The sequence below is a fragment of the Typopeltis vanoorti genome, chromosome 4 (assembly GCF_054136105.1).
Source record: "Typopeltis vanoorti isolate ZY-2024b chromosome 4, IOZ_Tvanoo_1.0, whole genome shotgun sequence".
In the NCBI taxonomy this organism is placed as follows: Eukaryota; Metazoa; Arthropoda; class Arachnida; order Uropygi; family Thelyphonidae; genus Typopeltis; species Typopeltis vanoorti.
Genome location: NC_143552.1, coordinates 156,141,700 through 156,164,165, shown reverse-complemented (window position 1 = coordinate 156,164,165; position 22,466 = coordinate 156,141,700). Strand labels below are relative to the sequence as shown.

The 22,466-nt window shown below is 36.9% G+C and overlaps 1 protein-coding gene across 5 annotated transcripts in view; it reads left to right on the top strand.

Annotated features, from left to right (window-relative positions):
• Positions 1-22,466, top strand: part of LOC150107782 (eukaryotic translation initiation factor 4 gamma 3-like) — a 949,069-nt gene that overhangs the window by 559,146 nt on the left and 367,457 nt on the right. For all 5 annotated transcript variants that reach the window (XM_090392049.1, XM_090392050.1, XM_090392046.1 and 2 more), the window contains exon 12: positions 8,705-8,835. In XM_090392049.1, coding sequence (XP_090248175.1) covers positions 8,705-8,835 — 131 coding nt within the window. The remainder of the gene's footprint in view (positions 1-8,704; positions 8,836-22,466) is intronic.

Sequence of the window (22,466 nt, the reverse complement as noted above, 5' to 3'; positions counted from 1 at the left end):
ACAGATGGCATCAATTGCAATATCATATTAAAAACGAGGATATTAGGTAAGAACTTGATATTGTCAGCATCCAGGAATGCGTTAGCAGAGCTAATCTCAGGTGGTATGGTCACTTAAACAGAATGGCAAGGAAAGATTAGCAAAACAAGTGTTCTCTGCCAGGTGTTGGCAGGAAAACGACCCAGAGGAAGACCAAGATATAGGTGGATTGATACGGTACAAAGTGCCTTAGACGATAGAAATATAAGATCTGATAATGTTGGAGTCTTGATAAGTAACAGACTGATTTGGAGGAAAATTGTAGATAGGAAGTTAGTAATGATGTAGTTTTTTTCATGTAGTACTATCATATCCTGTATTCTCTTGAGGGTACATGGCAGGAATTTGATGATGATGATGAAACTCTTCAGCAATTTGAATGTCTCAATCATATCTTCCCTTTTCTGCCTATCAACCAATTTCTGCAACCCACAAATCTTCAACCTGTTCTCATATGGTTCATTCCATAGACCTGCTATCATCTTGGTCACTCGCCTCTGGATCCTCTTCCCCTCCTCCCCATCATGAAGAAACCTAAGTGACACCAGATCTGGGCACAGTAGTCGAGATGGGGTCTTATCAAGGCTAGATACAGAGGAACTATAACCTGCTTGTCTCTGCTTGTCAAGGTATTCTTCAGCAACCAAGTGATTTGATGAACTTATTTAGCCCCTTTTGCAATGTGTCCCCTAAACTTCATTTCCCTATCCACCAACACTCCCAAGTACCTGGCCTCATCAATCTCCTGGAATACAGTTCCACCAGTGTGGTATACTACTGCTAATCTTTCCACCCCAAAATGCATCACCTTAGATTTTGTCACATTAAATTGACATCCATTCTCCTTAGCCCAGAACTTCAATCTATCCAAATCATCCTGCAAGATTTTGAGATGTTCTGCATTCACTATTGCGCTACCCAACTTTGCATCATCAGCAAACAAATGAACTGTTCCTCTTAGATCCTTCCCTATATCATTAATGAACAAATTAAACAGCAGTGGTCCAAGAACAGAACCCTGCGGGACACCACTGGTCACAGGCCGTCTTTTGGATTGTACTCCTGAATAAACTACTCTCTGATATCTCTCTATCAACCACCGACCTATCCATCTCACCAACCCTATATGCAGTTTACAGATTAGAATTCCATGTGATATCCTGTTAAAGGCCTTAGCCAGGTCCATCAGTATCACTGTAAACCCATTACCCTTTTCCAGATCAGCCATCACTGTGTTATAAAACTTGAGCAAGTTACTGAGGCATGATCTACCCTTCACAAAGCCATGCTGTCCTCCGTACAGTATCTCATTTTCATCAATCCATTCCTGTATTTTTCCCTTGACTACTTTCTCCAAGACCTTGCCAGTGACTCCTGATATGCTGATTGGTCGGTAATGTGCAACAGTAGTCTTGGATCCTACTTTATGCAGTGGAACTATTTTCCCCTCTTTCCACACCTTCTGGACTAAACCAGACCCGAGACTCAGATTAAACAATATGATCAAAAATTATAAAAATTATATATAAATTATATTTAAAATTAGAAAATTATGAAAATCTTCTATTTCTTCATCATTTTTGAGTCATTGTAGGGGCGTCAACCTGGATAATTATGATGTTAAACGACTTAGTAACTAATTTAATAAGTTTCATTCTTTCATTTATGGGCCATAGGTCCATTACAGATTTAAAGATGCCTTTCTTAATCATGATACTCACTCCATATTCATGCTTCTATCCATCAGAATATACAAATTTAAAGCCATATTTTTCTAGTTTTCCCATGTTAGGCCATCTTGTTTCACTAATTCTCATCACATCAACTTTAAGTCTTTTAATTTCATGTATAAGATTGTTAAAATTCCCTAGTTTTTATAATGTTCTCGCATTCCAATTTTCAAGACTCTGTTTCATGATGTTCTCTCTGAGGTTCATTTATTTATTTTAAGTGATGGATAATAATTCACTGTGGTATTATTTTAAACTTACTGAAGTGGACAACAGGTTGAAGATGTGTAAACAGTGCTAAGAAAGAAAGAAAAAACAGCAATTGGTGGTAGTATTAGCTGCTTGCATAACTGTCTTAAAACCCAGCACTAAACTCAAAAGGAAAAAAAAAGTGCATAATACCTAACACAAAAAAGAAAGAAACTGATATGTTTCACAAACAAAAATTAAGAGGAAAATATTAAAAAACGACTTGATTGCCTAACGAGCAATTGACCATTGATAAACAATCTTCAAATCAGAGGTTTTCCAGTGTTAAATTAATTTATACAAAAATTGGATCATATTTAGGCGACTGTAGCCTCATTATCTTTTGCACAATCATATTAATAAAAAGGACAGTTAAGAAGTTAAATAAAATAGTTGAGTTTTGAGATCATATATTGAGTTATAGAGGTGCTTAATAGTCAAAGCTGGATAACTGAGACAAGATCTCAATGTTTCCTTTTTAGGAATGCATACAACTGACCAAGGCTTCTGATCTGATGTCCAGTCCTCACCTCCTCTTGATGCAACCTGTTGGGTATCCACCTGGATACTAATGAAATGAGGATGGGATGGCAATTTGTTATTTTGTCAAACAAATGTTATACTTATTCTCCTAAACTATGATGCAGAATGATGATACAATGTGACAGAATTTCTTGCCTGTTAGGACATCGCTATGTTAAACATTGTCAAGGAACCAGGATAAACAACAACAAAAAGTCAGCTACTGGAACATATCCTAGCCTAGCATCAACTGCAAGATTGGCATCATCACCATGAGAAGTATCCATGGAAAAGAAATGGAACTTGCAGAAACATTGGATAAGTACCAGATCCACAAAATAGGTATTAATGTTACAAATAGAAGATGGTATATTTAAGTGATAACAGTCATGGAATAGAAGGCTTGAGCAGTAGTATTCAACCAAATATGAAGATAATCTTCTTGAATGGCACGCAATATCAAGCAGAGTGATTTGGGAAAATATCAGAAAGAGGAATGAATCTTATTTGTGCCTGTGGTTCCACAAAAGGTTCTCGTAAGGACAAAGTAGTGGAATTTATGGATTCATTAAAGAAGGTAGCTGACACAAAGAAAAAGTTAGACTTTGTTGAAATTCTAAACTGCAGAGTAGGAAATGATTATCAGACAGAAATTATTTGTAAAAATTTGGAGGAATGAGCAAAGCTAATAATAATGGCAGGTATCTGCTGAATTTCTATTCAGGATGTGTACTAGTCATTATTATCTGCATTTAAATATAAAAATATCTGCAAATGCACATGGAGAAAAGATGCAAGAAATAAGAAAAGTCTCTTTGATTTTGATAGTGATATCTTCATGTTTGTTCAGAACAGAAGACTACATAGGATTTGATATTGGAAGTGATGACCATTTGGATTTCAGCCTCATAAAATTTAATATCAGTTGAAAAAGAAAAGTGTGTAAAAAATTTTTTAAAAAGAATCAAAGTTGAGCAGCTTTCAGAGGGGAACTGTAGACACAAATATTATTCAAGAAAAAAATGAAAAAGATTGAAAACAAGAACAAAATATTGTACATTTAGTTGCAAATCCAGATGAAAACATGGATTGGTTCAGTGTGCACATGAAAGAGAGAGAGAATAAACAGGAAAAGAAACAGTCAAGGAAGAGAAGAAAGTGTATCAAAAGTTCCTGGCAATTAAATTAGTGTGTGACCTTAGAAGAATACAGAGAAAAATGTAAGAAAATGAAGCACTGTGTAAAACTAGATAAACAACAGTCATGAACGTGCTTTGGTAATCTAGAAAATAAAGATCAGAAAGATGGCAAAATATCTTGGCGATTATTGAAAAAAGCTTAGAAATGGAGAAAAGAGTACTGTGAAAGGAATCAGAGATGATAAAGCTGATGTAGAAACTGAAGATAAAATATCTTAGCTGTCTGGAGTAATTACATTGAAGAACTACTGAATTGAAACACGCAATAGCACTGACATGATGGTAGAAAACACTCAACAGGAATACAGTCAGAAACTGAAGTAGAAAAAGTCATCACAAACCTGTAATCTTGAAAGGCAGCTGAAGTACATATTTGACCAGAAATGCTCAAATATAGAGTTATAAAAGTTTTACCTTGGCTTTGCTGCATAATTCAAAAGGTCGCAGGGTAGAATTCTAGATGTTGGAGTAGAGCTCTCATACGACCCATATATAATAATAATGAAACTAAATCTCAGAATTATGGATGAATTTCTGTACTGTTTGTTGTAAGATTTACATAAGTATACTTGAGAAATGAAAAATGAAATGAAGAATATGTTGAGTGATGTTAGGTGTCTAGTGAAAATATGCAAGAAAACAGAATGAAAGAAAAAAGAGTAACAGAAGTGATTCCATGATATCAGTACATGGAGACTCCATAATTGGAGGGCTAATTACTGTCAGAGTCCATAAGGTCTGCTATCCAGGTGGGAGAATGAGTATGATAATTAAGGCATTGGACATGAAGAAGAAACGAGCAAGAGAGTTAGTTGTGATTGTAGGGACGAATGATCTAACTGGACATAAGAAGGATGTGAGGACGAATATCAGGAGAATATTGAGAAGAGTGAAAGATAACAGTGTAGTAGGAAAGATTGTCAGCGTGTTACCCAGGTATCATGATGATGATGAGTTGCTATGGAGATCCAAAATCATGAATGATATGTTAATGGAGTTGTGTGAGGAGAAGGGAGTGGAGTTTGTGGATGTATGGCATGTGTTTGAGGGAAGAATGAAATTATACAGGCATGATGGGTTCCATTTAAATGGCTTTGAAGTGAGTGTTGCTGGATGGAAGTACAGTGTGGGATGCATGCCAGAGATCAGAAGGAAGAGATGAAGAGAAAAATCAGGAGAGTGGTACTGAACAGACAGAATTGCTTGGCAGTGGAAACAGTAGCAGTGTGAGAGGGGAAGAGGGAACGGGAATACAAGAGGAACATGGAAATGGGGGTGAGCTCTGGTCGACAGGAAGAGAGACATGGCATAGAGACAGTGAATGTTGAAAGTGGCAGTGAATGTGTATGAAGATGGAGTATATTGCAATGTGGGTGGAGAAGTGGAGACTGGGCAGATATATGTGGTAAGCGGTGATAAAGGTGATTTGGCAGTTGTTGTGGGGAAATTACAACCAACATGGCTTAGATAGGACTGGCTGTAGACCTAAAAATGAACTGTTGTGTTTGTTTACAAATGCCAGAAGTATTAGAAATAAAGGGGATGAAATGGTTTCAGTGATTGAGTTTATTCACCCCCGAATCATTGGAATAAGTGAAACATGGTTGAATGAAGACGGGAATAGAAATGGAAGGGTACAGTATTTTTTGTGAGGATAGGAAGGAGAGGGGAGTGCTGCTGATGATAGCAGGACAATTAAGTTCACATAAGGTAGACATGAAGGGGGGGGGGGGATAGTAGCAATGGTTATGAGGCAGTGTGGTGTAACGTGGAGGTTGAGAGGAAGACACATTTAGTTGGATGTTGCTATAGACTTGGAAATGTGGAGGTGGTGATGAAGAAATGTATAAACAATTTGGATTAGTGAACAAACGAAGGGTAATTATTATGGGTGATTTTTAATTATTGTGGTATAGATTGGAATGAAGAGATGGCATTTGGGAATAAGGAAAATGAATTTGTTGAGTTCTTGAGAAGATAACTATCTCAAGTAGCACATAAAGAAAGGCACGTTGGGATCAAGAGTTCTAGATTTCATCAGAGGATGCATTGTTAGAGGGGTTTCACACTTTCCTCCAGTTGGTGAAAGTGATCATGAAGTAATCACCTGTGTTGTGGCTAGTCATATGCAGACTTTTGCGAGGAAAGGATATATGTGGAATAATAAGGCTGGTGATTAATTATGATAAGCTTAGGAGACAACTTGGAGCTATAACATGGAACAAGAGTTGAGCAGTAAGGAAATAAATGCTGCATGGGAACTTACAAAAAAATACCTAACAGCATCAATGTATGAATGTATCCCAAAGGCCAAAAGGCTGAATAAGGTAGGTGTAAAAGGGATGAATATGGAGCTTAAGCATGAAATCTGGAAAAAGGAAGTACAAGATGAATAATGATAATCAGTCACATGGAGAATATAAAGAATAAGACAGGAGGGTGACTCAGTTAGTAAGGAAAACAAAAGTAGAGTATGAGCAGAAATTGGTAAATCAGGTTAAGAAAAAACCCTAAAGAGTTTTTTAGATATGTGGCAAGTAAAAGGAAGAATGTTCATGGAAAGATGAAGTTAAGGGATGAAAGTGGTAGAATGGTTACTACTGCAGAAGACATTGTTGAGGTATTCAGTGATCAATTTATAAGGGTGTTTCATCCTGATCAGGGGGGAATCATGAGGAACTTAAGTGTAGAGGACATAAGAGAAGATGGCTTAATTGTGAGTGAGCAGGAGATATTTGAGGAAATAAATAACATTGATGTTAATAAAGCGATAGGATTTGATGATATATCACCATGCATCTTAAGGGAATGTTCCAGAGAACTGGCAGTAGCATTGGCATGTCTGTTTAATAAGAGTATTGCATCAGCACAGATTCCAAGGGAGTGGAAGGAGGGTAAAATTGTTCCACTGCATAAAGGTAGTAGGTGATAAGGCTGTAGCTTCAAATTATAGGCCGGTCTGTATATCTGGAGTTGTGGTGAAGGTCCTGGAAAGATTGGTGAGAAGCAGGAGACAGAAATGGGTTGATAACAGCAGTATTCTCTTTGGTTATCAGCATGGGTTTGTTAGAGGAGATCATGTTTCACTAACTTATGTACTATAACAACGTGATGAATACCTTAGACAAGGGAGATGCATATACAGTAGTGTACATGGATTTTGCAAAAGTTTTTGATAGACTTCCACATGACAAGGCCTTAAATAAATTAAAACCTATGGGATTGAATAACAGACTTCTGTGTTGGATCGGCGACTGGCTGTCGGAGGTATCAGAGAGTTGTATATGGAAGTGCAGTATCCCGAAAGGGAAAAGTTACCAGCGGTGTGCCTCAGGGGTCAGTGAGGTCAACAATGGCCCCAAAACTTGTGGGGCCATTGTTGTTCAATGTCTGTGTTAATGATATTAGGTTGGGTTTAACTAGTGATATCCTGCTGTTTGCAGATGATGGAAAACTGGGAAGAGCAATGCACAGTCAGGCTGATATTAATGCCTTATAAGAGGACTTGAATAGATTGCATGAATGGGCAGGTAAGTGGAACTGTCAGTTTAATGTTGCCAAGTGGCAAGTTTTGAGATTTGGTGATCAACGATGGGATGCAAAATATACATTTGGTCGGGAAACTTTAATGGAAGTAGAGGGGATGAGAGATATCTCAGAGTGATGGTGGACAAAAACCTGAAATTCAGGGGCCCACATTGCACAAGTTGTGAAGACTTCACGTCGAATAATGGCAATGATTCGGAAAACACTGACATGCAGAAATAGAGAGGTTATGATTCCATTGTATGAGGCCTCATACAATGTGCACACATTGTGCACATATTTGGTTGGCAGGTTTTCATGGTGACAAAGATATGTTGGAAAGGGTACAGAGAAGATTCACAAAGGTAGTCAGTGGTCTTTGGAATGTGGAGTATGAGGATAGATTGAGAGATTGTAAGTTGCAGAGCCTCGTGAATAGGAGGGGGGGGGTGGATATGATTGAGACATATAAGCTGGTCAGGGATTGTTATCAGGTAGACATGGAAGAGATTTTTCATAGAATGGGAGAAGGTAGTAGAACAAAGACCATTGCTGCAAGCTGTATAACGAGGGAGTGAGAGGCAAATTCTTTGCATGGAGTGTGATTGGTGAGTGGAATGCATTGCCTGAGTGTGTTGTGGATGTGCACACATTGAATCAGTTTAAGACACGGTTGAAAGAACAAGCTAGATTCTGGCCAAATAGAGGTTGTCAGAATTGGTTTTTCATTTTAAGAAGGATAGTAAAGAAATCATGGAAATGTAACAAGGATCTGTATTAAGTTTGTAGATGTGTAAAAGGTGTATGACAAGATGCCATGAGGAAAGCTGTATAATACTGCTCCAGTTATATGGTGTAAATGGGACATTATATATTAAGCAATACTTAGTCCGTATTTGAGTTGTAAGTCAGCAGTTAAAAATGAAGAGATACAGGAAGATGGTTTGATGTTAAATCAAATGTGAGACAATCTCCACTGTTATTCATCACCAATTCTCAGCTCTTCACTTTATGCAGATGATGTTATATTTCTAAATAAATTCAGTACAAATCTGCAAGATTGTAGAAGAGACTGTATTCATAGCTCCACTGGATTTACATACATTCATTTTTGAGAATGCAGATGAAAGTAAAGTAGAAGTACTCTATGGATCAAAGTTTGCAGCTTCATTTTTCTATTTCTCTCCATTGTTTTCACATTTATGCATTTCTACCAACCATTGTCTTTACTTCATTTTCTTCTTTTTCATTGTCATTTTAGTGTCATATTCAAGACAGTTCCATCATGGAATATTTGCAGTTTATAGCTTTCTGAATGGAAAGTGCATGCCAAATGCACTCCAGATTTTTTGCCTCTTATTCTCTTTATAAATATGACTTATTGTCATTACACTTATAAAAACCTACAAAATTATTAAACTGGTTTTTCTTTTTATTCAGTTGCAGATGACCAATGGAACTCAAACTCTACTGGAATAATTCAGTATGATCGCGAGTACTTACTACAACTTCGATCTCGACCACTATCTCTTAGAGTACCTTCTAATTTATCAAAGTTCGAAATGCTAAAGGTAAAAATTTTTATATTGATTAATGTTATATAGATATATTATCTGGTGTATGCTCATGGGATGTACCATATATTATGAAAAATAGTCATAATTTATGACTCTTTTTACAATTGCTTCTATACATTTCAATTTTATTTGTTTTGGTTTCATAACCATGTTTAATCGGCACTTGTAATGTGCCCAATAAAAGATTGATATTTATGTTTAAAAAATGTGATATATTTGAGATGAATTTTATTCACCTGTTATCTTATAATTGTAATAATTTGAATGGTTCTGTATTGTAATTCACAATTGTTAAACATACACTGTCTGTTTGTCATAAAGACATTCTCCTTTTGCTAATGACAATGTGTCAGCCATTTTCTATTTATCGCTTGCAGTTTAGTTGAACAAGTGTGCATGTTCACAGATGAGATTGGTGGGTAAATGACAGCTGACAGAGATAGTGTTCGGTACCAGGGTAATGAAAAGAAAAAAACGAAGAGAGAGAGAGAGAATGAATGTTTAAAAATGTAGGCCAGGCAGTTTAGTTGGTGGGTGGGGGGGGGACTTGATAGTTCCGAATTAACAAAGGATTTCAAAACATGTCTTAGCAAAGTAAATGCTTTAACTGTAAAAGTTGATACTGTTCAATAAATGAATAGTAATGAAAAGAGATATTAAGTAAATGTTCTATTTAAACGTTCAAAAAAACACCAAATAAAAAGTTTTGCCTTTTGTCTCAAGGACATTAGTGATATGAATTATGTTCTTGGAAGAAGTGATGGAATTATAGAAATCTGAAACTGTAAAGTATCATAACGAAGAGTGTCCACTTTGATATGTTTTGGTTATAAAAGAAACTGGTTTTCTCTGGTCAAGAATTTCAGATTTGTGCTTCTTGTAATAACTTGCCTGAAGTAAGAATATTAATGCTCGTTGTGACAGTGATGATGAATGGAAAAATATATACTAAATAAGGAAACTGCATAATCCCATGGAAGATAAGGAGAAGTTTTATATTTTGAGAAGAGGCCTGATAAAGAAATGACTCTAATGAAGATTTATTATTTTGTACAAAATTGTGAAAAACAAAATGTTCAGTCTGATAGGCTGAATAAATACGAGGGCGGTTCAATAAATAATAAGACTAATTTTACTGTCGCGAAACCACTCATCACAATATTAATTTCTGTGGAATAAAGAAATGTTGCTGTCTGTATTAACAAAAGAGGTTGATAGATGGCGTATACAGGCTGATGTGCCAGAGTGTCACGTGACTAAACGCAAGCTTGTTTCGCCACGCCTACGAGCTGCGACCAGTCGTCGAAATGGAAGCTTCCTTGGAACAGCTTTATACGATTAAATTTTGTGTGCGTTTGCAAAAAATCGCCATCGGACACTTTTAACATGATACGCGAAGCTTTCCACGATGAAGCAATGTTGAGGGCAAGTGTTTTTCACTGGCATAAAACTTTTAAGAAAGGAAGGCAAAGTGTGGAAGATCTTGAACGTGAGAGAAGACCTTCAACATCCATCACAGAGACAATGATCAACACAGCAGCGATTATCATCAAGGAAGATCACAGAATTATAGTATGCCAGCTGCATGTTGTTCTGAATATTTCTGTGGGAAGTGTTCACTCAATCATGGCTGAACATTTGGGACTGAAACGTGTTTGTGCCTGATGGATTCCCAAACTCTTGACACCGGAGCAAATGCAGCATCAAGTGGATGTGTGCACAGGATGGAAAGAAAGACTGGAAGAAGAAGAAGGCAACAACTTCTTAAAACGCATCATTACAGCAGATGAAGCGTGGTTGTATCACTATGACCCTACAATGAAACAACAAAGCAGTGAATGGAAGCATTCGTCTTCGCCTACCCCCAAGAAAGCAAAAACTATAAAATCGCCTGGTAAAGTTATGACCATAATGTTTTTTGACTGCGAAGGCATTGTTTACCAACACGCTGTAGAACCTGGGAATACTGTAAACGGCTCATACCATGTGGATGTTTTATGGACAATGGTACAGCACATCAAAAGGAAGCGTCCATTGCTGAAGAATGGCTTCTTATTGCACCACGATAATGCAAGGCCACATATTGCTGGTGGTGTAGTGGACGTTTTGCAGAAGAACAACATAGATATCCTACCACACCTTCCATACAGTCCTGATCTCGCACCGTGCGATTTCTGGCTGTTTCCTCAGCTCAAAAAACCACTAAGAGGCCGCCATTTCGAAAGCAACAAAGCATGTGTAAAAGCTGTGGAGGCAGTTTTGAAAGAACTCTCAAAAAACAGACTTTCACATGTGTTTAAGAAGTGGAGGCAACATTGGGACAAATGCATCACATCTCACGGTTGTTACTTCGAAAAAGACCATGTAAATGATGATGATTAAAGGTAATCTGTTTTCTGTATAAATATAGTCTTATTACTTATTGAACAGCCTACGTACATGGTTGTTAACAAACCAATAATAGAATGAGTCAGTGAGAGAATGAATTTATCCTTTAAAGATAAAGGAAATTGTGAAGTTTAGTTTTTATTTAGGACACCTTTATAGCTTTGACTAAGTTAGTCAGCTAATGTAGGAGAGAGAGAGAGAGGGAAGAGCTCAGAGCCAGTCCTTTCTGTTCAAAAAAAAAATCTTCTCAATGCCGCCCAGCACAAAAAATAGGCATCGTTCATTCCTTACGTGATAGATCTTACAGAATTTCCACAAAGATAGATAAAAGAAACCAAGAACTACAGTATGTTAATTCTGTCCTTCCATGAAATTGTTACAACAGAACATTAGTTTAAAAAAAATTCTGTCTCAGCCTCCAAAACAAATAAACCAGGATTATAAAGGAGCATTGATTCTCTCATATACAGAGTCCGTCAAAAAATGTATACACCTTTTAACAGATGTCATCTATGGACTTTTTTCGAAGTTAGATCGAATTACAGTAGCAATGTGTGGTATGATGTTCTCTCAAAAGATGTCGTTATTCTAATGAATACTAGCATCAACAGTGACTAGTGGGACAGTCAAACAAAATGGCCAAGACGCGATTGTCGTTCGAGGAACTCAAGACCATTGTAAAGTGGTATTTCAAATTTGAGAATATTGTTGAAGTTCAACGACAATGGAGGCGTGAGTTTGCAACACAACCTCCAACGCCTGACAATTGCATGTCTTTGTAATAAGTTTTAGACCCATGGTGTCGTGTGTATGCACAAGGGAATATCCGGGTGGCCTCGCACAGCAACAAGTCCTGTTTCCTTGGCTATGGTGTTGAAACAGTTTATACACTCGTCACAGAAGTCTACCACACAATGTGCACGTGAAACAGGAGTTAGTAATGCAAGCATATGGCACATTCTTGCGCCATTGAGCTCCAGTCAATTTACTGGGGCTCAATGTCTGGTGTGGATTGTCATTTAGGGGTTTAATAGGACCATTCTTCTTTGAAGGTACTGTAACTCGTCAAGTGTACCTAGATATGCTACACACATACATTTTACCTGTCATTCATGCACTTTATGAGAATGATCAATTTATCTTCCAACAAGATGGCACACTACCACTGAGACATGAGAATTTGCAGGGATGGTGGATAAGGCGAAGAGGTGCAGTAGAGTTCCTCTGTGTTCTCCTGATTTAACACCCTTAGTCTTCTACCTATGGGGACTCTAAAGGATGTAGTGTATCGTATAAAACCAGTTACACTGGTGGCCCTTCAGAAAGAAATTGAAACAGTATGCTCAGCAATCCCACTGGACGCTTTCGCCAACGTTGCCCGAGCAGTAGTTCACCACAATAATAAGTGTCTGGATGCTAATGGTGACCACTTTGAGCACCTCGTGTAATTGTAGAAGTCAAAGGTAACTTGTATTCATCCCTTGATGTCTGTATAAATTTAGTATTACAATTTTTATACAGGTTTTTCTTTTGCTGAAGTGTGTATACATTTTTTTGATGGACTCTGTATACATTCACAGATGAAATAGCAAGATTGTTTTGCCAAAGAAATCCAAAAGTTGCTTTTTTCCCAAACAACAAAATCTCCAGTCATCTGAAACTTCCTTAACCACCATATCTGCCACTTAAAAAAACAGGTTTCTGCAAGATCAGTTGTAGTTGTTGGCTACACTGCATAGGGCAAACTAGCAGGAACCTTGATGTGTTCCGATACTCCGATCAGAACACATCAAGGATGTTGAGAATGAAGGAAAACACAAATGAAGTCTGGCAGTACATACAACAGATACAAAACAAATTAGTACAATGGCAACAAACTGAAAATGCTCCACATTGATTACTGCTTTTACTTAAGAGCATTCAGAGAATCAGCTGAAATGATGTAGTATCATATACAGTGTAACAAAAAAAAAAAAAAAAAAGTGATTTTACATCAAATCTGGTCCTCCTTAATTCATCATGACACACTTGTATCTACCAGCATAACAGTGAATGCACATTCCTTTGTTTGATTGTTTTCAAATATTCTTCTATAGAAATGTTAACTGTTATAGCTTGTAGTTTTTTTAATTTATTTGTTCTATTTCCTGAAGTGAAACAAAGTTTTTTCTTGAAACTAGTCAAATTGAAACATAAGTTCTTTTTGACTTCTTTGTGAGTGGCAAACTAGAAAATACCAAAAATAGTGATTCTAGTAAAGCCTCTCTTATTTCATATATGGTTATTCAGTACATGAAATACTTTGCTAGTATGTCAGGCCATACCAGTTTTGCTTCCATATTTAATTTGCCATGTTTACTGAAGTTGTGCCTAAATACTTGTGTTGGATCCTACTTCGTCTTAATCTGTACCTTGGATCCGACATGTTATTTACTACGATGTTCTTAACCTAAAAATAGTTGCTAGTTGGTTTCTAATTCAAATATAGAGAAAATTTATATTTAAAGACTGCGCCACTCTATATCTGAATTAGTTCAAGAATTGAAGAAAAATCAACCCTCAACTATTTCTCCTTAATATATATACTGGCTGAGTATATTTGACTTACTTAATTTACCCGCTTTGGTTCGAATATTTTATGAATGGTGCAGTAAAAGAGATTCAGGCAAAATACAACTTTTGATTAACAAAAACAAACATTTAATATAAGCTATATAACACATACATAAATTCTACTTCTAATTTAAACAATAAAAACAAGTCAAACATTAAGCCAAGTCAATCACATTAGTTCAACCTTCCAAGCCTTCACATACACTTTCTCAGCTTCTGAGTTACAAAGTTCCTACACATATATAAACATAATAGAACTTCCTATCTAATCAGTTTTCACACATTTCTCAGTCATGCTATAAGTTCAAAATATCGCAGGCACTAATAGTTGAGAATATCTCTCTAACAATTCTTAACTTCAACTCTCAACCACGAAGAGTTTCCACAGTTGAGGTTAGGTTAAGTGTAGCGTAATTAACACTCAATTCTTCAAGCATTAAAATAATGCACTAAGATAGTCCTTACCGGAAATAGTTCCTAGTACATAAAATACGTTGTGAGCAAACTTTTAAATTATTTTTATTTCACTTAAGAACACATCTACAAGACTTATCCACAGTTATAATTAAAACACTATCAATCGCGCTTCAGAAATCCAGACATCGACTGCAGGGTACTTCAACTATCCTTGTTACCACTCATAAACTAATTAAAACGCTGTGCGGTTCTCCTTAGGGCAAATCGGAAATAAGCCGCAATTCTAGACCAACTGGGTTTATTCAGAATTCTTCCTTGAACGTCCAGCTTTTTATATTATCCGATTACAGCATCAATTTCCCTTTTATTATTACTGCTGGCTTCACTTTCAGCTAACTATAAAATTCACTTCGTCCTTGCTCACTTATAAAAATTATCCTCTTAACTCCTGCCCTTAAGAACCTTTCATTTACTTCTACTTCTCTAGTTTATGCCCTTGTTTCCTTTCACTTCCAAGTTTCCGTCCCAACTCTCTACTTTTTATTATTCTTTTTCCAGCCCTCGCTCTGTTCCTCTCGTGCTCGTTTATTTCACGCGTTTCCATAACAACAAATAAACGTAAACATTTCCGCTAACGTTACATAAGGTTATACCACTACATTCAGTTATTACATAACGTTAAACTTTCACAAACAAGAATAAATAGAATATTTGCATTAAAATAAATGCGTAGTTAAATTACAAATACAAGTTCTTATAATATTGACATAACAATAAATAAAATAGCTTAATAATATTTAATACAGAATCTTATTACTATTAACACATCTTTGATTAAACAATTAAATATTGGATATAATTAAGGTAATTACATGATATCAAATTATAATTTAAGTTATTTACATTAAATAATATTTACAAATGTAGCCTTTGTGATGGAAGATCATGTTGGATTCTGAAGCAAATAATAATTACTCTAATATCTACATAATCAGAATCCGACACTAGGCCCATGTTCTATCATAGAACTCTGCATAAATTCACTTGGAGAAAATCGGGAGCAAACACAAGATACAAAGCAATCTTATGTTCTTCATGGTGATATCTTCACTCAAACCACAACCTGGTACAAGTCTTCTTTGCAATGAAATTATTGTCATCCAACATCTCTAACTTGTGTCCTTTCTCACTATGAGGATAACAAATGGGGTGAGCTTTGTGACTTCTATCATCCTTTTTGATGGTTGGCTTCTGTTCTCCTGATCCAAACACCTTCTCAGACTAAAGAACAGAAATATTCTTGCAGAAATGAAGATCTTCATCTCTCATTCCCAAAATTCCTTACTCAAGCCTTGATTCTCTAACAAGTAAGCCAATGCAATAAAAAAATAAAAATAAATAAAAATTCAGCATACCAAAGAGTGGCTATATACCATAACTCCAGTTGCATGCCCTGCCCATCACAGCTCATACCAACAGTTATAAAAACAGTCTACAAATCCAAATAATCAGATTTTGAGAGGACCAAATGCTGCAAACTCTCTGCCTATCCAGATGGCAGTCAAGCCTTCTTGTTCCTCGCCAAAGCCACTGGGCACAACCTTTGTTCATCCATCCAGGTGGTACCATAGTAACATCACCCATACATAAGGCTGGCTGACTTATATCTTCTTTTCTGATACTTACATTGATGATACAAAATTCTCTGTACTTCACCAAGAACTCATCACTCCATGCCATTCCTAATCTTCTGCCAGAAAGAAATCAATAAAATGCTTAATAATCCTTATGTCCAAAAACATAAGACATCTGGCCCTGATGTTATCTCACTACTGAAAACTACTGAAAACCTGTGCTCTAAAATTAAGACCTATCTTATATTGCTTTTATTTATACCTATTCAAGTGGCATCTACACTCCTGTTTCCTTGCTAGAGGATAGATTTAGTTTATTGTAAAAAAAAGCGATAGAAGTCAGCTACCAAACTACCATTCAGTTGCTCCCACTTCTGTCCTCTCAAAAACTGTAGAGATGATCATCAGCAGCCAACTTCTGCATCACCATTGAGGCCTTTCAGCTGATAAGTGTCTAGCATTATGAATTCTGTCAATCTCAGTCCACAGCTGATCTACTAGCCTTCACAAACCAAATCTTGACTCGAGCCTGAGAAAAATTTGAAGAAACTCACAGTCACTCAGAACACATCTCAACTCAGTATAATCAGCAGACATCAAGATTGGCACCATCAACATAAGAAGCAGCAGTGGAAAAGAAATGGAAGTAGCAAAAGAGTTGGATAAATACCATATACTGAAACAAACAAGGCAAATATAGGTGAGATCTTTCTGACTAACAAATAGAAAGTGTTATATTCAGGCGATAACAATCAGCGAAAAGAGGCAGAAGCTATAGTATTCAACTAAGTATGAGGATAATCTTTTTGAATGGCAGGCAATATCAAGTAGAGTGATGTGGACAAATATCAAAATGGGAAACTCAACAATGAGACCTATTTGTGCCTATGGTCTTGCAGAAGGTTCTAGTAAGGAAGAAATGGAGGAATTTTTTGAAACATTAGAGAGGGTAGCTGGCATAATGAAAAAGGAAAATTTGTCCTTGTTGCAGATCTAAACAGCAGAATAGGAAATGGTTACCGGACATATAGAAATATTTGGGGGGGGGGGGATTTTGAGTAAAGAGGAAACTAATAAGAATGGTAAGTGCCTGATGAATTTCTGTTCAGGACATGGATTAATTATTACTAACAGCATGTTTCAACATAAAAATGTGCACAAATTCACATGGAGAGAAGAGCCAAGGAATAAGAAAAGTCTCATTGACTATGTTATTGTTGATAGCGATGTTTTCTCCCTGGTGCAGGACACCAGAGTGTACAGAGGATTTGAAATTGGAAGTGGTCACTATTTAGTCCTGAGCAGGATAAAATTGAATTTTATATTGAAAAGAAGAGCATATGAGAAAGTTCTAAAGCGAATAAAAGTTGATCAGATCTTAGATGTGAACTGTAGACTAAAATACACAAACATCATTTGAGAAAAAGTGAAAGAGTTAGAAATTAAGAACCAATCCTTATAGATTCAATGACAAAAACCCTAAAGAAAATGTTGATCGGTTCAGCCATAGAGGCATGTGGTTGAGGGTGTTGTGTAAGGATAGAAAAATCAGATCTCCATGGTAGACTCAAGAAGTTAAAGAAGCATTCAAGTAAAAGAAGAAATCATATTGAAAGTTCATCGCAAGTGAGTCAACTTGTGCTATTAGAGAATGCAGAGAAAAATGTAGGAAAGCTGAGCACTCTATAAAAGTAGCTAATGAAAAGTCATCATAGGAAGACTTTGGTTAAAAACATAGAAAATAAATATCAGGAAGGTGGCAAAATATTCTGGAGCCTGTTGAAAAAGCTTAGAAATGGAGGAAAGCATACTGTAAAAGGAATTAGAGATGATAAAGGTGACATGAAAACAGATAGATAGATATTCTAGATTGCAACAAAGATTTGCATCTCTTCCCCTAACTTTTGATAATACTCAGATATCTAAACATGTTCAAATTTCTCTTTTTGGATGAACATCTCCTTAAACATGTCTCAGCCATAGCTTTTTTTTTTTTTTAATTTTTAATTATTTTTTTTCCTTTCTAATATCTGATCCACAGACAAAAGGCCACAAGACCTGTAGCATATTAGTGTCACGTGTGGCAAGAAGAATAGAAGTGTAAAATCTCGTACGATAAGTTAATTTAGTTAACTTATCGACCTCGGTTTTACAAGGGTTTCAAATCAAAATATTATAGATTTTTTTTTTCCCTCTCTCGAATATAAATTAACTACTTTGTGTAATGTATTAGATATTGCCTGTAACCATAGTGTTTGAAAACAGACGAAAGGGATTATGCCTTATTAGTATAGTGAGTCAGCTAAAAAAAATGAAAGAGGTGATATTAAGCTGGCCAGATTAAGGAAGAAATAAGATAAGCACATCAGAAAAGAAAGTTTTGCAACAACTTGCAAACATTTAGGCACCTACAACAAAGACTTTTGGCAAAAGAGAACACGAATGATGTCATCATGCTGGAGGTTGATCGTGAACACTTCAGAGTCGAAACAAATAACGAGGAGAACTTTTAACAGGCTGCTGGGGGAGAAGAAGGGAAGGAAAAAAGGAGAGCTGGTGGGATATTCTTGGCTGGAAGTCTGGTAGTTCGTACCTCTTGATCCTGAGAGTACACTCATGATTCCTCGTTGGAGTTTTGTTGACGGTGAGTCTCCCTGAAGATCTCTGCGCAGTTCCCATGCACGTCCATTGACGTGCCGTTCCCGCCATATGACAGGCCACGCTCCCTGCAATCTCAAGCTCGACTGACTGGGGTCTATTGGATAAACATCAAAGCCAAAATCAGAGTCTTTCTAGTTACCTACTAGTGTGAACAACAGACAGCTGATAGCCAAGTAAGAATAAAGAAAGAAGGAAGGATATTGTTTGCTACTTGGGCCAGGACAACCTCGATGCTATATATGGCGCACAGAAACATCCAAGTTAAAGAAAGAAGTATCCAGATTAAGGCAAGGATATGAGATGAAAACTTTGTTCGTAGTCAAGGACTCTTTATAAAGGAAAAATTGTGAGTGAACACATCAAATTGATGTTCTTGGATTGTAGATATATAAAATTGTTTGTAATTGTAAGCAAGAGTCTATGCTAAATTTGTGAAATACTGAGTAGTGTGTTAGAGTGGTGTGAATATATACATTTTCTCACAATGTAATACATTTGTGAGAAAATGTTTATATTATATTTGTGTAAAGTATTTTCTGAAGTTATTCCCCATTACTTGTCTAGTTTGTAATTACAATTTTCTAGTTAAAATAAATGCTTTGTTGAACAACAGTTTGATCCGATCATTGCCAGTGCACTATCTCTGAAAAATTACAAACCTGTGTGTTAATTTGATATTGCCACAACTTGCTATATGGTTAAGAGAAATTTGACTAGATATTGCCTTTAATCCTTTTCTTTGATTCCTCACTCTCTATAATTCGGTCTGACTGGTGCAGTCGTAAATCAAATAAATTTGTCAGACCGTAGAGTGTGAGAAATTGATTGAGTATATCACAATTGTATAGGTAGCAAAAACTATATTTAGAGTCTGCTATATGTGCAGTAGGAACAAAGGGCAGGAGTAGGAAGATGGGGGAGAGGGCAAAATTAAGATAGAGGAAAATATCATCGTAATGTAGATTAACTGTGGGAAAGTTAATCTACATTACGATTCAGTACACGGGACTAAATATAAGGTAAGCAAGAATTTCTTTTTCTAGTGCAGTCTGAAGAGAAGTAATAACAACGTAAGAAATAAAATACCATAACAAAAAAATTACAGAAGAAAGAAGGAATTGGTTCACATTTTGCTTGAACAGCTGAAGGTTTAAATTGGTGAAGGCAGAGTGGCAGTGACTGTTCCAAAGATCAGAAATAGAAGGAATGAAAGAGGAGGCAGTGAAGTTGGTTTGATGAGTTTCAGTATGGACTGTAAGAGGGTGTAGGTTAGCAGCTGCCTTAGTTCTGACTATACAGAAGTTATAGTTGAAATGTGGTTGTGCCACAAAAATTCAGAGGTGCAGAGAGAAAGAGAAATCTGATTGTGTTTGGATATCTCAGTATTATTTATGGGAAGAGGAAGGGAACTAAGCTCTTTCTTGTGAGAGATCGTAATCATACAGACTGAGATTTGGTGGTATTGAAGTCTACAAAGTTGTCCTTGTCCCATTTGGGATATAGCAAGGAGATCAGAGTTCATGCCACTGGATGTAGTGGATCTTGAAGATTCTACCACTTGATCAATAGGTTTCTCAAATGAAAAGGAAGAATGAAGTGTACTGTCATCAGCAAAGCAATGGATAAGATTTGGAAGTCTGTGAGAGCAGGTCATTTATATATAAGAGGAAGAGACTGGGTGAAAGAACAGAACCTTAAGGTATTCCTGCATTCTTGGGGAAATCTGAAGAGAGGAAACCATCCACCATGACGTGTAGTGAGCAACCAGTGAAAAAGTTGGCAATTCAGTTGCAGAATGTGGATGTGGCAGTTTGTTAAGTAGGCCTCTGTGCGAAACCCACTCAAATGCCTTTGAAATGTCGAGTGCAACCACATGGGTGGTGGTAGCTAAAAGATCAGCTGTAGATTCCAAGTGACAGAATCCGTACCGCTGGTCACTTAATTAGTTGATAAGTCTCTAGATGGATTTAAGAGTTGGTTGTTGATGACCTTCTCTGTAATTTTGACTTTTATCACCTTTCTTTGGGATGGGCTGGTTGCAGACCTGTTTCCATGTTATAGAGTAGATGCTAGTTGAATAGGATAGATTGAAGAAGGTATAAAGGATAGTTGTTAGTTCTGTGGCACAATAGATGGATACCATCAGGACCAGATGCCTTGTTTCTGTTCAGGTTATTAAGGATTCTTCATATGGACATGGAGAGATGTTCTTGGTGGATTGGAGGTAGAATTACCCAGATCATCAATGCAGGAATTGGAAGAGAAGATCTGGATGTAAGAATGCTGGAAACCTGGGTGGGGAGAGAGCCATTTGGGTATGAGGCAAGTTTGCAGCATTTGACCCTTTCAAAGTCTGATTTGGACTTGGTGATGATTCTTTTACAGCCATTGCAAGCTACAATATAGGCAGAGTGAGTAACTGGAGTTTTTATCTTGAACCATTCAGGGTATGCAGACATTTTTTTCTTTTACTACGTTGGCACACTTTTTTTTGAAAACCAAGTGGGTGGGAGCTGAGAATTTAGAGTGGATGAAAGCCTTCATTCCTGTGAGGATGATTTCTTTTATTCAGTCTGAGCAGATGTTTGGAACAGAAGAACTGAAGCTGTAGTTGGACCAAGGAAGGAGATATAGAAGTCATATATATATATATATATATAGAGAGAGAGAGAGAGAGAGAGAGAGAGAGAGAGAGAGAGATGAAGAAGTTAGAGTGGTTAACAGAGTTTGGAGCACGATAGAGCATATGAAAAGAGGAGTTTCACTTGGTAGGGAAATTTTGAGTTATAGCAGATCAAACAGTGGGATTCAAGGTTTTGCAATCTCTGGCATGGTATGTCGGTTCGGATGAATGTACATGCCACAAGGGTGGTACTTGTACATTTATCAGAACTGTGTTAATTTTGTAGTTTGGGCAGTTGGGGGTTCTCTGTAGGTGGTGATGCACATAATTTATATTGCTATTTAGGCCATGGATGTGTTGGTGAAATGAATGTGGAAGCTTTTTTTTTTATGATTTTTTTGGTTGAATTTTTTGATGGTTTTTGTTAGATTTTTTTAAACTTTTTTTTCTGGGGTGGGGGGGATTTTTATGATCTGGACTAATATCGCATTTCTTTTGGTTGTGGTTCATTGCATTTGGTGAGGAAGATATTAAAAAGAAGATGGGTATGCAATGGGAATTACAGACCTGCAAACGGTATTGTCCACACAGAGGGAACGTTAACGCTACCTAAGCAGGAAGCCTCCAGATTGTTACTAACTGGTTCAGTCCCATGCACTAACTAACCTGTTGAACTGTTTTATTATCATACCCTTGAATGGGGGAGAGTCTGTGTCCTCTAAGAGAGATTTTTATATCATTGAGGCTATCACTCTCATTGCATGTGGGAAGAGTGTGTGTGTGGGGGGGGGGGGGGGGGGGCAGAAACGAGAACCGTTGCTCTAATGACCAAACATGGCTGCAGCCACTTCAGGTCACTGTTAAGCAAGGTGGTGGTATTTCCTGGCCAATGAGAGACCTCTACCACCTAGAGGTCTAGTCTGCATTTCCTCCAACGAAGGAAAATATAATTTCTGTATGGTACTGCTTGCCAGGTTTCCAGAGCCCTTTTTGAGGAGATGATTTGACTGCAAGATGCTATATGGGAGGGAGGGGGGTGAAAATTTCTGATAAACACCTAGAACAAAAATTATATCAGTTGCTTTAATATCATTTTTGTTCTAGGTGTTTATCAGAACTTTTCACCCCCACCCCCCCATCCTTGTATATTGCACATCGATAGCCCTTTAATAGCTTCTCCAGCTGTCAAAAAATTTTGTGTACTTTCTCTTCAAAGCACTGCTTCTCAGCTTATAGCTGTTAATGCTCTATAAATCTTCCCAACTATGGAATATAGCGCGCACACACAC